The following is a 16,063-nucleotide window of genomic DNA, read 5'->3' as shown; positions in this document are numbered from 1 at the left end:
AGTTCTCTGAAACATCACACAGGCCACCAGGCAGCATTTTGATGAGAAGGTGACACTGGGTTTGGAGCCTATTCTGCATTAATTTTCTCCCAGGGACAGCAAAAGATTCCTGAATGTGCTAACAGAGGTGGGAAATTGCAAAAGAATATTCAGCCTCAGTAAATGCATCATTGTCTTCCCTCCATCCCTGAGAGAAAATTTATACCTTTTATATGTCTGAATTACTGTCTTGATCTGGGATCTGTGCATTGACTGGGAGAGATGTTCCATGGATTGCTCAAAATAAAAAACAAAACCCAAAACAAAGCAAAGGCCCAAATGTGTTTGAGAGCAAGATATAATCTGTGGTCCAATATATAAATCAATTGGTTTCATCAGACATGTCATGGGAAAAATAAGAACATTTTCCACTGTATAAATGACAGTGTAGAAACAGATGGGTATGATCAAGGGATCAGAAGATATTCCTGTAAAAGCTGATGGAAAAGTTTGTTCATCACAGAGAAGATAAGCTCATGATAGATCTTTGTAAGATGAGGAATGTCTTTGAGAGGACACATCAAGAGCAGCTGGTCTTCCTGTCATGTAATAAAAACCAAGGGGACATTGATTTGGTGAAAAAAGTAACAAATTTGAAGGTAAATTGAAGGAAAGATGAATTTTTGTACTTCACATCAACTACCTAAACTGGAAGAGAATGCATTGTGACCAATAATTTGCAAAAAAACCCCAAATACTGGATAGTCTACATGAAGGGTAGTACAATGATGCTTAACATAACTATCTTTGTTAAAAAATAAATTAACACATATCTCTAACCCTATATTTCCAGGTTTCTGGAATAGTACTTGAGTTGTAGGTGGGAGGGTGAAATAATTTATATGACAGTTTATAAACATGGGTTTATTAAATTCCTGTTTAAGGAATACCTGTTTAAGTGATACCTGTTTAAAAGGTTTAAATACCTGTTTAAGTGATCCACTAAGATTTCTTTCCCCCAAAACTGACTGCAGACAAGCCACAATGCCTGACACATTTTGAGACCAGGTGCTTGCTTGCCCACAAGTGAGAACCTCTTTGCTGTAAAGAGGTTTTAGGTCTGTTTTAGGTCTGCAATCTTTGACATTGCACTGTAAACAAAGCTGCTGGCAGCAATCCTGGCTGAAATGCACTGCACAAAAAGAGACACAAAAGCCCTGCAAGGCACAATGTGCAGCTATTACAGACTTTGGGTTTTTTGTGGTTGAAAGGTGCAGTGTTGTTCCCTCAGGACAGCGCTATCTCTTATGTACATATAATTAATATGTCTGCCAGTAATAGTTATTAAACAAAGGAACAGGAATTGTTTCTGCTCAATGGCTTGACCTGGGAGTAAAGCCAATTTAAGAAGCATCTGATTAAAATATGTTAAGGTCACAGATCACTATAAAATATGAAGCAGGGAGGAAAAAGGCAGAAATTTACTCATGAGGAAGATTAAATGCTACTGATTTTTTTTTTTTTTGTGCTAGCAGCAGCTTTCAGGTGTAAAAAATGAAAAGTGCTAATTCTGAGGAGTGTTTTCCTAGAGACATTTCAGTGTCACATTGCACTGAATACTTGCTCCATGCATATCTCATGGATGATGCAAGAATACAAATACTAAGATCATTTGTGAATTTTAATTTCTTCAACAGACAGAATGGAATCCTACAGGCAAGGAGAGAAAGTCAATATCCTTACCTCTTTCTGGGGATATTTTTACAGTAGTGGTAATGGGGTCCAATCACAAGAAGAGATTTTATCCCTCATGAGAGCCTTTCTCAATCTTATTTTTCTCTTCCCTCAAGTGCCAGCAGAATAGCCCATCACAGAGAAAGCCTGTTCTGCATGTATAGCAATAGCCCTTAGTTTGAGAGCTGCTTACTTAAGTGGTGTCTCTTTATTCAGGTCTGATGACAAAAAGTGTGCATGAAGTTCAGTGGAAATATGAATCAAAAATACAGTCTAATTTTTAGAAGTCTTTTTGGGCTGAGTTGGTGTTCAAGAAGTTACAGAGAGGCTCAGAAGAGATAGAGGATGCTACAGACATAAGAATGCTATAGAATTTATGGCTTTTCAAATAGTGATAAACAACCAGAGCTGCTGAAGGTGGTTTCATTGCTCTGAGGGGTTTTGAAGGAAATCTACTTTATAAAATTTGCTGGTGAATGGAGTGCCATTGTGGAAACAAAAGGGAAAAGCTGTTTAACACTTTCAAAAGGAACTGTAGAACAGTTCAAAGAGTTAAGGCTGTGTGTGGGCATTGGGATGAGACAGTAGCATTTTAAGGAAAGACAGTAGCATTTAACCCAGTGCCATGGTCTCATTGACATGGTGATGGGAAGTGATAAATTGGACTTGATGCTCTCAGAGGTCTTTTCCAACCTAATTGATTCTGTGATTCCCTTCCCAACACACCTGCCCAGCCAAAGGTCATCCTGTGATGACCAGGTCCAGCTTCAGGAATTTGTACCTGTTAAAACACAAGCAAATCTATGTCCCTGCAGGGACTGGAGGATTTTCTCAAAATCCTGGAAGTGAAAAATGGGTTCTGATATGAGAAATAAAATACTGATTAGTTCAATTAACTCACCTGCTGCTGCTCAGGTGACAGTGGGAATAGTTTGCAAAGCCCCTCTAAGAGTGGCCACTTCCATGGGGAATGCTTCCCTGTCCTGGCACGGGAGGTTTGTCCTGAGTTGCTCTCATTTGTCTCGTTAGTGCACACTCTGAGGATGTGTTATCTGTGAGCTGCACAGGTTTGTAGTTGAATTCCCTTCTTGGTAAATGCTGTGCCTTAAAGCCTCAGTGACATTTCACCCCTGGGCTGTTTTAATGAGGAGCAGAGGAACAAAGAGAGGAAAGGTTCAATGGGTGGGTGCTGGTCAGCCATGCCATGGATGTGTAATCCACTTCCAGCCCGTTGTGGTGCTCCAGCCCTGCCTAAAAAGCACAAAAAGCAGATCTCCTGCAGGGCTGGGCAGTGCCAGGCAGTTTCTAAATGAAGTTTCCCTGACCTTGTGCAGGAGATGGGCCCTGTCAAGCCTGGAGTGCTGGGGCTGGGATATCCCCAGTGCAGGCTCCACTTGTTCCTTGGTGTTTACAGCTGGGAATTGCTGAGATTGCTCTGTGTGCAGGGGGCTGCAGGACCTGAATGCTAAAATGCTCCTATTTGCTAACAGATTTATGTTTTAATTTAAAATTAATTCCAGTTTAAATTAATAATTTAACCCTTAATTAGGAGCATGTTTTCATCCCAAGCAGATTAGTCGGGCTGAGGCAAAATTCACTTTGCTGTAGAAAAGACAACCACATTCCTTTAATCAGTAGCTACCAGAGATTGTTGCATGCATTTGTTTTCCTCTCAGTGAATTAACTTTCCCTGCTCTCTGTTTCTGAGACAGACTCATCAGTTAGAGCTCAAGGAAGTTCATTTTCACACAGTAGCAAGGACAACCAGAGTCCTGAAATTCTGACTTAACAGATGACTCAATAAAGTCATCCTGGCACCACACCCAAACAAAAAAGACTGAAATCAGAATAAATGCAGTTTTAGAATGCTGCAGTTGGGAGTTATCACAGGAGTCACCAGAGCCAACAGGCTTGAGGAGATCTTCCTAAAAAAGCAAAACAGCCAGCCTTGCTGTTCTGTTTATATCACATATGTAGAAGCTCACAAAGTTTCCTTGACTCTTAGTGTGCTAACAGTTTTTTTCTTCCTGGCCCATTGCATCTACTTTCTCCTGCATTGTTCCCCATTGTCAGGAAAAGAAAAAATTCTTAGTTTTTGCAAAAAATTGTTGAGTAAAAGCAACTGCTGTTCACAGCTGGTTTCTATGCTAAAATTAGAGATTCTGTGAAGAATTCCTATGCTAATTCCTATGATTTTGTTCAACCTAATTGAAACCAAAGCCATGATAGTTGCCTCAAAAAGCCAAAGCTTCTTTTATCAGTACATGTAATCCAATTTGTCTGACAGAGAAATTAATGCCTTTTGAAGGAACTTTATTTTTTCTCTCATATATCAAAATTTAAAAAAAGTGATTAGGAAAGGAATAATTATAGTAAGTACATTGACAATATTTTTCATTGGCACCTCCAGTTCTGAGCTTCAGTTTCAAGTGTAAATGCTTTTTTTTTTCTCCTTTGGGCTGCAGTTGTGAGTAATCTGAAATTGGTCTGATAGACAAAGACAGAAAGTGCAAGACAGCCTGGGGGGAAGACATGAGATTGGGATGCCCTTGCTAGGGCACATTGGGACAGCAGGAATCTGACTGGCTCACCCCCCCACTGACCATCACCACCTTTTCTTAAATGAGATCCATGAGTTTTCACCTGAGGGAAGAAAGAGACATTGATTAATGGAGCAGTTTCTCTTCTTCACCCCTCTAAATCTGTCTACTTCTAACACAAGCTTGTTTACTGATGTTAAATTCATTGCTTTTATTAAAATATTGGTGGTAAGGTCTTTCTTTTTTGTCATTGCATTAAACTAGCATATGTATTTATTATAAATTTCTACTGTATAGAATCATAAATACATCATTGTCTTGTAAATATAAAAGTGTCCCTTCAAGCTGGTTAAGCAAAACCATTGGAGTTTAGTATCTGGTAGCAAGTTTCCATGAGAAGTTTTGGTGGAAGTTATCTGTATTAATGAGGGAGCTGAAGTGTGATATTTATTCCTTATTGTGTTCGCTTAGTTATTACTGCTGGTAAGAAGGGGATTGGCCTCTTTTCTGCCTGGCTTGCTGTCTCAGGGCTGGGAACAGAAGCAGTAAAGTCACTGGAGGTTCCTCTGTCAGCCAGAGGGGCTTGCTCCAGGTGCCTCATGGGGCAGCACATGGTAGGGAATGGCATTTGAGTCGTGAAAGGCTGCAAAAATAACAGCTACACAAAAAAAAAAAAAGCAAACAAATCCAGTTGTTTCCTGCTGCATTTCCTCCTAGTGAAGGGGTGTAAGAAGGACTTAGGTTTCCTTTATTTCCTCCAATTAAATGAGAATCCCCAAACCACCTGGCAGCCTTTGAGGAGAAGTGCAAGCTGGATGGGCTGTGCCAGGTCGGGCAGGTCCGTGCTGCTCACACAAGGTCACTTTTAGCAGTTCTGCTATTCTTTAGCAATTTTTACAATTCTGCTGTAACAGATTGTCTGCTGGGGCCGTGACTCAGAGGCTCAGACTCTGGGATGTTTCCTCAGGGCTTGCAGGAGAGAACTTGGAGCAGGAGCTGTCTTTGGCAGCTGCTTTGCTGCAGCCTGGAAGTTGGAGGGAGCAGCTGCAGCCAAGCACTTCCATTTGCCAAGGTTGGGAAGAGCTGGAGGGTGGCTGAGATTGGCAGTTCCCTGTGAAACCCTTCGTGCTCCTCCTGCTGTCCCTTGTTGGAGGAGGCTGTCTCTTTTTGAGATGTTTCAGAGAAGAGCAGGGTAGTTGTTCTCTCACCATTGACCAGAGCATTTCACTCAGGTGTTCAGCATCAGGAGCTAACCAACAAATCTGCCTTGCCCAGGTCTTTATTTAGGTTTTGGTGATAGAAAATAACCTCCCTCCTCTATCACTTTGAAAGCTGCTGGGATATCTGTTCAGAGCTTTTTCCCTCCTCAGGCTGCCTTCTGCTAACCCAAAAAAAATCTTTCTTATACAGGTCATGCAAGTTCCTGATAGTGTCAGAAACAGCTCATTGACATGATCATTCAAAAATGGAAAAGATCTTTCTCTGTTCAGGTTATTTTCTTGGTTTTGGCTTGCTTGTTCCTGACCTGATGAACTGAAGAGACGTAGTTTACAATCAGAGTGCCCTTATAAGAAAATGTTAGCAGCAGAGAGAGGATAAAGTTAGTTTCTTATGCAGGGTAGGGCCAAAGTTTTGGTATATTAAGCAGAAGAGAAGGAAAAGGAGTGAAGTTCTCAAAATGAAGCATAGAAAATGTTTCTTCTTAGTGGTTGAATACACAGTTTTGTTTTCCAGGGAAAATTAAATGCAAATCCAAGCTGATGCATGAACTCCATTCTACCAAGACGTTTTATTTCTGTCAGCTCTGATTATGAGAAAAATCTGTAATTTTAGACCGTAAATGTCTGCAAACTGTGATCCACATATGGGTAGGTTCCAGGGCAGTAGTCACATGTTAGAATCAAGATGCCCATGGAATTTAAAACTCTGTCCCTGTTACTTTGCAGCCTGTCGAGCTGGGTTCTACAAAGCCTCTGCTGGCAATGTGAAGTGTGCCAAATGCCCCCCTCACAGCTCCACCTACGAAGATGCATCTCTGAACTGCAGGTGTGAAAAGAATTACTTTCGCTCTGAGAAAGACCCTCCATCCATGGCTTGCACCAGTGAGTAGCTCATTCTGCTCGGGGCTGTCATTCTCGCTGCTCCATCTGTCCCTCCACAACAGCTCACCTGCTTGCTTCCTCTCATGTCCCACTGCAGTCAGCCATCCACTCCCTCTCGTGTCTTCTTGAGTGTTGGACAGGCTGCTGGAAATTGGTGGGCTGGGTTTGTGTCTTTTCTTATTTCATTTTCTCCTTCTTGTACCCTGTCAGACTTGAGAAAGAGAAGTAGGATTTTTTTATTGCTACCAGTACTCAGCCCTCAATTCTGAACTGCACCCTGAGGGAAGTCTCTATTTATAAGAAAACATGGTTCTTGTTAGCCTAGGTCTGTAATCTAGTGAAATATTGCAGGAGTCTCCACAGGAAATAACCAGAAGAGTTTGGTTATTAATTTTTTTTTTTACTTTTATATTTCTGTGCCCTCGTTACTCCCATTTTGGAGCACCCTTAGGGAGAAAATCTCACTCCCTGCTTTCCCTTTCCCAGGACCACCCTCTGCCCCGAGAAACGTCATCTCTAACATCAACGAGACCTCCGTCATCCTGGACTGGAGCTGGCCCCTGGACACGGGGGGCAGGAAGGACGTCACCTTCAACATTGTCTGCAAGAAGTGCTCGGGGGGCGGCCGGCTGTGCGAGCCCTGCAGCGACAACGTGCGCTTCCTGCCGCGCCAGAGCGGCCTCACCAACACCACCGTCACCGTGGTGGACCTGCTGGCACACACCAACTACACCTTCGAGATCGACGCGCTCAACGGCGTCTCCGACCTGAGCACTCTCTCCAGGCAGTTTGCTGCTGTCAGCATCACCACCAACCAGGCTGGTGAGTCTCCCTCTGCTTGTCTTTCCTTTGAAGCTGCTGGGGTTTGTGCACCTATTGTGTTTGTGGCATTCCCAGCTGAAGGAAGGAGTGATGAATCTGACTCCATGTGGTATTTTCAGGGTCCCCTGTCATGGGGAGGAAAGATGAATCTGGCTCCATGTTCTTAGAAGGCTTATATTATACTATACCATATTACACTATAGTATAGTATACTATACTATATTATATTATATTATGCTATACTAAAACTACACTAAAGAATAGAGAAAGGATACTTACAGGAGGCTTAACAAAATACTCATGAAACACTCATGACTCCTTCCAGAGTCCTGACACAGCTGGACAGTGATTGGTCATTAAGTGAAAACAATTCACATGAAATCAGTCAAACAACCACCTGTTGGATAAACCATCTCCAAACCACTTTCCAAAGTAGCAAAACACAAGAGGCGCAAATGAGATATATTGTTTTCCTTTTTCTCTGAGGCTTCTCAGCTTCCCAGGAGAAGAAATCCTGGTGAAGGGATTTTTCCAAAAAATGACAGTGATAACTCCATGTTCTCAGAGGGCTAATTTATTATTTATGATACTATATTATGTTAAAGAGTACTAAATTAAACTATACTAAAAAATACAGAAAGGATGCTTAGAGAATGCTAAAAAGATAATAATGCAAACTCGTGACTCTTTCCAGAGTCCTGACACAGCTTGGCACTGATTGGCCAAAGAGTGAAAAGAACTCACACAGAATCCAATGGAGCAATCACCTGTGGGTAAACAATCTCCAAACACATTCCAAAGGAGCAAAACACAGGAGAAGCAAATGAGATAAGAATTGTTTTCCTTTTTCTCTGAGGCTTCTCAGCTTCCCAGGGGAAATATCCTGGGTGAAGGGATTTTTCAGAGAATGTGAATGCCACATGCACCTTTGTTTCCTCTCCCTGATTTACAGGATTTGCTCTGTGCCAGGGTGACTAATTGTCTTGGATATTCCTGTAAAAGTAAAAGTAGAAACAAACCCAGCGTGTGTTTCTGTCAAAGAACCTGGCAGCATGACTGTTATGATTAACTCCCAGTTCCCAGTTAATAGTCTCTAATAGCAGGCTCACATGATTCCTTAGCCAGATTGTGTTTTATTAATAAAACCAGATTTTAATAAAACACTCATTTCAATAATCTCCAACGTAAATTACTGTAGTAATCTTAGTTATTAATTTTGATTAAATAGAAGTGAAAAAAGGCTTTGATGTTAGATGCATAAAAAGCTAACATTAAATTAGAGAGGTTGAAAACACAGCTTTTTTTTATTTTTTCTTTACTCCTTTACAAGTTGTCTCACCAACTCTGAATTATTGCCAACATGATGGGGGTGTGGAGCTGAATACCGAATTAGATCGTGGTGTCACAGTTGATGGGGTACAAAAGGGCTGCTCTCCTTCTGTGGAGACTTATTAAAGCCTTTGAGGCCCTGCATGAGCGCGGCAGTGTGCCGTGGCTGTTGGATCAGAGCCTTTGTCATCACTGCTCTGTTCTGCCATTTGCTTCTGATTTGACATGGCTCCATTTATCTGAAAGTTGTGAAGAATCTAGACTCTTCCCTGGCATTTGGTTGGGTGTGAAATTTTTAGGAGCAATGTGTGCCAGTGAAGAGAGAGACTAGATGCTGTAATTCCTGTGCTTGTGCTCCATGCAGCTTCCATCAGGAGGCTTTGTACAGAAAACATGCATGTGTTCAGTAAGCTTCCTCCCACGCCCTCCCATCCCACACCATGTCCCCAAAATACTTCCAGTTCTGTCTTCCTGAAACCACAGACAAGTTCACATTGTTCTGAGTAGGCATCCTCCTGGTAGGCTGGGTTATTGCAATGTTTTTCACTGCAGAGGGTGTATGTTTTCTCCTTAAATCACAGATCAGCTGTAGTGGGAGGCATAAAAATGTGAGAACAGGCTATTTCCTGACCCTAGTCACTACATTTCCCAGTGCTTTGGGGGGCTGTCTGACTGTGCAGTAGGCAGACAGAGGTGAATCCACCCAATTCAGCCCTGGAACCTGCATTTTATGTCCATTCAATTTGTTCCTGTTATAGTTCATTATTTTGGATTTTCAGATCAGTGACTTGGAGTGTCCTTGTTGAGTTGCCCTCTTTTCTCCTGTTTCTCTGATCAAAGGTGTTGCCTTTCAGCCTGTTCATCTGCACAGGAGCTAGAAATCACCTGAGGACAGTCCACAAAAAAATAAACAGTCCAGGATCAGGGAAGTTCTTTCTCTGCAGAGGCCTCTTGCTTTGCAGCGTGCTTCCCTAGGGCCCAGAGCTGCCGCCTTTGTACTGCATGGTGGATTTTGATTTTGGTGTGGAACACACAGTACCTGGGATGTGGCAAAGTCAAAAACATTTCTGGCAGTAGCAGCTCTGTTCATTGTAACCCACAGGCTGCTTAAGCAGTTAATTTTCTGCTTTTTTGCATGGCCCATTTTTTCTTTATGTATATTTAGCTAATGTGGGTTAGTACAGGCTTAATTGTGCTATCTCTTGATCATGCCAATTGGTTTACTGTATTAGACTTCCCTTAGAAACTCTGCAAGTTGTTAAAATTAGACCTTAAGTATGTATATAAGCAGTCTCTTAAAGTATAATTACAAAAACATAATTGCATTCCCTCATTGGTCAGATCACAAAAGGGATATATCAGAAGCACATTTTTAGATCTGTAAGGTCTAGAATGCTGTCCCAAGAGAGCTTTTCTACAGCTTTATCCTTAATTCCTACATACCATATCCAAATGGGTCTGGGTTGCTGTGAGGGGTAACAAATCCAGGTTAGACCAGAGGGGCCATGATGCAGAGCAAGCAGAAGGAACAAAATGAAAACCCTGTAGAGGGTAGATGGGAACAAGAGGGTCAACTCTATGACCCTCTTTCTGCAACAGCATTTTCCTGGCAGCTGCTCCACATCAATCTGAATATTCTGTCTCAAAACACCAACTTTGCATGTGCATCTTCCTGAACTCTTACCCCTTCCATTATTTAGTGATGGTCATGCTTCCAGCAAAATTATTATTAACATCAAATTTTTTGTGAAAATAGCTAAATTTTCTGTATTTTCCTAATCTACTCATGCCGATCCCCAAATATTTTCCTTTTTTTCCCCCTAATATCTCAGTTCGTTATTTCGCTGATGATAAAATAGATTGCTTTCTTTTGATCACCAAAAGCACACTGTAAGAGCTTTAAATGGAGCTTAGTTCTTAAGGACTTCAGGCCTTTTAACCCAAGGTCTCAACAGTGCAGCTGCAAAGGTTGGTAGCAACTAAATTCAGCTACAATAAGGCAATGTCAGCACTAAACCAATTCCAAAGAGTTTTGTGCTGTCACATCTCCTGGCATCAGCAGAGGAAGAAATGGGATGTGTTGTAACAAGAGACTTCTTCAAATTCTGTCCTCAGCTCACCACAGCTCTTCCACACAATTCAGGCAGGATGCAGATAGGTGCCAAAAGTGAATAAATTGGGGAATAAAGAGAAATCCCTGCAGAGGAAACATAGAAGGCTTTTTGTGGGCTAAATTTCGGCTAGAAATGTCAGTTTTTTTCCTAATTGTAGAAAGTGATTATGCTTCTCAATTGAAAGACTAAAAGTGCCTAACCCTGAGGTTTGGCCTCTCCACAGATCAGTTGTGCACCTGCAAATTTTGATTCCTTTCTCTGTCAGAGACTTTTCCTAGAGGAAGTTTAGAGAGCAAACACCCCTGCATCCAAACTGAGGCATCCTATGCAAAGCTACATTATAAATAATAACAAAACCCCAGATCTACTTTATATCACCTCAAGCTTCCCTTGACAAGCAGTAGTTTGATTATCTAGAGTCTCTTATCTTTTATATTTCTAAAAGCCAGGAGGCAGAGCAAGCCATGTAACTTATTTAATCATCTTGCCTAATCATTGAACCCAGGCATGAAAAGCCATAGGAAATCAGTTTGTTTAAGGAGAAGGTAACCAGTAAGGCACTACAAATTTTTACAAGAGGCCAGAATGAAAATTGTTTTAAAATTAACCATTTGAAGAAAAGTAAGGTAGAGATAGAGAAATTAGTATCATTAGGAGTGTTGGAGGGTTTGCACTATCTTGATCTTCCTGTGCCATTTAAAATTCCAAGCCATGTATTAATTTCAGCTTGGAGGGATAAACATTTACAATGGAGAAAGAACCAGTCAATTTTTCAGTCCTGTTTTAAGTAGAGACTTCTGTGGCTCCTTGGAAGGCTTGTTAAAACCTCCTCAGAACCAGAATTTTATTTGCCTGAAATCTCTGGCTTCAAGGGAATAAGTTCAGCCCCAAGCTTTGTTTCAGTGTATGTATTTGATTATTTGCAGGTACTTTGATGCTATTTATGTGCTCAGCCTGCACTGTACTGTCTTCAGCAGCTCACAAATGATGTGTGATGCTCCCTGTTTAAATAAAATCCATATTTAGAGAGGGTTGTGTGCACTTTACAACCTATATCCCAAGGCAAGTCCCTTAAGTAGATCTGTCCTCTAAGAGAGACAATTTGAGTGAGGCACAGATGTTTGGGGGATGATATATTTCTTTCTTTCCCTATGGCCCTTATAAAAAGGACAAGAAGATAGACTTATTAAAAGTGAGCTAATGACATGATGTAGGGAGTCTCTGGTTCACTGACTGTTATTACAGCTGTGCCCCATTACGTTCTGAATACCTAGGACATGCTTGTTTTCCTGAATGACATTTATCTTTTGAGTTTCAAACATTCCTGGCATAAATAAAGATTTTACGCTCTTCAAATGTGTTTTACAGTTCAGCCCAGAGGCTATTCGAGGATCATTTTAACTCAATAAAACTCCTTTAGGGATATAAAAGGGAAGTGTTTTTAACAATGTCACTCCATGCATAGCCTGTTATTAGCTGGAGATGTTCTGCCTGCAAAGTCTTTGATCCCTTTTCCCCCTGAACGTCAAGGAAGCTCTGCCAAGGCTTCAAAGTCTGTGACACACACTGGGCTCTTCAGTCCTCATGTGAACGCTCCTGACCTGACAGAAAGTTCACAGGTGAAGTTTGTGGCTCAGAGATTTTCCAGAGACTTTCCTTTTTCAGAGCTTTTAGTTGGTTTTTCCACAGATCGCAGTGAGATTTTATTCAGCAGTCACTGGATAATGGTTTTCTTTGCTTGCTTCTGTTAGTCTTCCTTATTTAATATCTTCGTTTGATACAAGAGTAAAAATGAAGGAATGCAGGTAAGAAGGATGCTTAGTCCTCTGTTAAATAATAAACCTTAGACTTGTGTCTCTCTCTGTTATCTGTGCTGGCATTCTCAGTAATCACTGAGGGAAATTGTGTTCCTCTTCATTGTAAACACAGCTATCAATTTGCTTTCTGAAGCAATTCCCTCTAGGCAATTTGCAAACTGGGGAGAGATGGGAAAAATTGTTCTTTTAGGTTTGGGGACTGTTCCTGCAATGGGAATTATGAACGTAATGCGTATCAACTTCTACAGCAAAAAGAGTCTTTTTTTAGCATTCCTTTTAGTAAACTATATCTCTGTGTATATTAAATAAATGTTTTAAAGGAAACAAAAATATTAAATCATCTCCAAATCCAAAAGCATGTGAAAGTTGTCTAGCACCTTTCAAGTCTTTTCTGTTTGAGGTTCTTTTTTCCTGATGAACCTCCACAGAAGCAGCTGCTCCAAATGACAGGGCAAGAAGTTTGAGAAATCTTTTCTTGTTCTGAGTAGGTGGAATATACTTACTGACAGACCAGTTCAGGAGCTCTTGGTGATTACATAAAAGGAGAGAAAGTATTTTGTATCATAAATGTACTTATTTGAGGGCAATTGTCTTCTCCAGTTTTGGATAATGGCTTTTTCAGAGATCATTCTTAAGTATATTCTTACATTGTGCATGGGGTTTCTCTGGTTGAGGAAATAATCAAATGATCACAGAAAGGGAAAGCCTGCTCAGCACCTGAATGTTGATGTTGCGAGCATGGTGAATAAATTCTTCTTTCTGAACACTTCACTCCCGGAAATGTGAGGCTCTAAAATCCTCCAAGGTAATGTAACAAAAGGGTAGGGAAGGCAAAGAAAAACTGTTTATTTAAACTGATAGGGTCTTAACACATTCAGTGAAAAATATGAACTATTGCAAAACTCCCACCATCACCACCTTAACAGAGAGCAGAAAGAATAACATTTGTGTTGTGAGTACCTTTGGGATGGATCCTTATGAAAGCATATCCAGCATTTGTCTCCTCTCTGAAATAACAGCTGGGAATGCCACAGCACCATATTTCCAGTTTCTGAAGTGAGTGCCTTGTGCAGCCTGATCCTCCCCAAATGGACATGGCATTTCTATGACTTATTATACATGTGTTTAACACATGAGCAAATCAAACCTTTTGTTTGCTCTGGGGAAGGCATTTGCTATCTCTTTTAATAAAAAGAGGGAGAAGCACGAACACGATTGCCCTACGCTTAATGACGTTTTCTTTTAATTTAGAATTTATTTGTAAAAGTGAGAAATGATCTCTGATAATCACTTGTCCAGTGACAGCTGCTGCCCAGAAGGTTGCCTTTCTGTGCACTTGAGAGGAAAATCAAGCAGCTGCCTTTTGGTGTAATTCCTGCTGAAGCTGCTTGTTTCCCCCTTTCCAGTTCCCTGCAGTCTTTCTTCCTCAGCACCTGTGAAATGCCTGCAGCCACTCTGGAGTCTGTAACCGCAGGCTGGAGCCTTTCACAGATGCATTTGGGCACTTCTGCCATAATGCAGGCACTCATCCATCAGAACAGCCATGAACAAACCACTTTTTAATTTCTTTCTGTTTCTGGAAGAAATGTGCCCAGCTTTGTTTCATCCAATGGCAGCCTGCTTGAGTTTGCCTTTGAAGTTTTGTCCTGTTTCTTTCATTCCACGTTTTGACCTGTGTAAATGTGGTCTTGATAGTCCTTCTCCCAGAAACTGTGAGCCTTTTCACCCCCTTCCTTATGATGGAACCCTGCCAGGATCCAGTCTGGGGCTGGTGTGAGGGGCTTTTTGCTGATGTGGGATGAGTGGAAGGAATGTCACCTTCAGGCTGATGGTCATCTAGTGATGTTACAGAATCAGGTGACATTTTACAGCCCAGGTCTTAAAAACAGATGGAGCCTGCTCCAGCTCAAGGAAAAGGTGCAGGAGGAAAAACAAAGGCACTGTGCTGGTTTAACTACATGTCCTGGAGATTAAAGGGCAAAGGGCTGTGCCTGCACGTGCCTTGAAGTGGTAGGGAGTTGTATCTGGAGGAGCAGAGTGGAGGGTTTAGCAGGTTTCCAAAGAGTTGTTAAAGTGGGACTGTTTCCTCCTCCTCCTCCTCCTCCTGCCTCCTGGGAGACACCTGGGGACCTTCTTGGAATGTGCCCCTGGGATGGGGCTTGCTTGCTTCAGCACAATCCTGTAGCAGTGCTTAACAGAGAAAGTGAATAGGAGCGCAGCCAGAGGAGGTTGAAAACAGGACAGGTCCTGCTTTCTGTGAGCAGGCTTCTCTCATAAACCCCTTCTACACTAATCCACAGAATAGATGCTGGAGGTGTTAAAGATTCCAAGTAAAAGCACAGCTGTTCACAGACTTCATGTTAGTGTGACCATGTCGTGGAAGTGTGACATCATTACATGGATTTGTGAGTCAGTGTTTGTGACTCTTACAAATTGCATAGTGGAATTGAAGGATAAACCTAGAGATAAAATGTTGGTTCTCAAAAAACCCAGATGCTGGGTGGTTTTGCATTAGTCCTAATCCAAATGTGTGTGTGGAGCATTATGAACAGTGCCAGAGCCAGCACCATGGTGAGTTCTCTCCTGTCCTGACTGTGGATGTGGCTCCAGTGTCCCAGAGAAACTCTCTTCAAGTGAGAGATCAGTTTGTTCATTCAAACACTGATATTTCTACTTTAAATTGCATGATAGTTTTGTGGTTTGGATGCTGGTCCTCTAAGACTGGCAGACTTAGGTTGGAGTCCCAGTGGATCCTACTTTGGATCAGAGAATGCAGATTTAATTTTCAGGTTATGATCTTTATTTACTGCTCTTGTTCCACATTGCCTCCTGGGGGTATTATAGACATTAAAGAAAATTTATAGGTTATATCAGATTACAGTATTATGATTAGATAATAAAAGCATCAATTTTCTAAAGAAAGAAAAAGGAACAAGCCTTCCCTTTTTTCAGCAGGGCAGAGGTTGAAAATTGAGTGGAACAGTCAATTCTGCTTGGTCACCGTCTTTCCAGCATAGTTTGGAATATCCTAGGCAAAGCATATTTTACTCTTGTTTGCAAGCAAAAGCTGGAAGTGAGCTGTGAGTCATTTTAGAATGAAATCCTTTCCTAAAATTTAATTTGTGACCTAGAAACCTAAGCCAGAAACAATAGGACTCTAAATGTTTCAGCAGTTGTACACATGTGCCTTCGCAGAGTTAATACTGAGTTCTCCCTGTCACAGGACAGGGAATTTTCTTTCAGTGCATTTATACATCTGTAAGCCAGTCACATATGAAAACAATAACCAAGGAATAAGGAAAAAGTCAATAAGGAAATTTATATATAGCTGCTATTAAACTGGAGGAAAACAAATCATCTGTTGGGGTCAGTTTCAGTGGGAAATCAATTTGAGCAGAGTTTTATTGTCGTCTCTGCAGATCCTTCATGTTATTTGCTTGCACCTTTAATAGTCATGACTGAGGAGGTTTTTACACTTGAGCCTGAGCTCCCTGAATCATTGTGTTTGTTACCTTTTCAACATCCACATTCCCAGTTGTCACAAATGCTACCTAACAACAGCGAGCGCTCAAAGTACATTTCCCCTCTTAGCTCCAGGGAGTTTTCAAGGTTCCTGTTAAGTGCTC

The 16,063-nt window shown here is 41.3% G+C and overlaps 1 protein-coding gene across 2 annotated transcripts in view; it reads left to right on the top strand.

Annotated features, from left to right (window-relative positions):
- Positions 1–16,063, top strand: part of EPHA3 (EPH receptor A3) — a 177,048-nt gene that overhangs the window by 108,121 nt on the left and 52,864 nt on the right. For both annotated transcript variants that reach the window (XM_036389286.2, XM_036389285.2), the window contains exons 4-5: positions 6,200–6,355; positions 6,842–7,177. In XM_036389286.2, coding sequence (XP_036245179.1) covers positions 6,200–6,355; positions 6,842–7,177 — 492 coding nt within the window. The remainder of the gene's footprint in view (positions 1–6,199; positions 6,356–6,841; positions 7,178–16,063) is intronic.

The sequence above is a fragment of the Molothrus ater genome, chromosome 2, assembly GCF_012460135.2.
Source record: "Molothrus ater isolate BHLD 08-10-18 breed brown headed cowbird chromosome 2, BPBGC_Mater_1.1, whole genome shotgun sequence".
In the NCBI taxonomy this organism is placed as follows: Eukaryota; Metazoa; Chordata; class Aves; order Passeriformes; family Icteridae; genus Molothrus; species Molothrus ater.
Note: the sequence above shows the minus strand (reverse complement) of the source record. Positions and strands in the feature narration are given on the sequence as shown.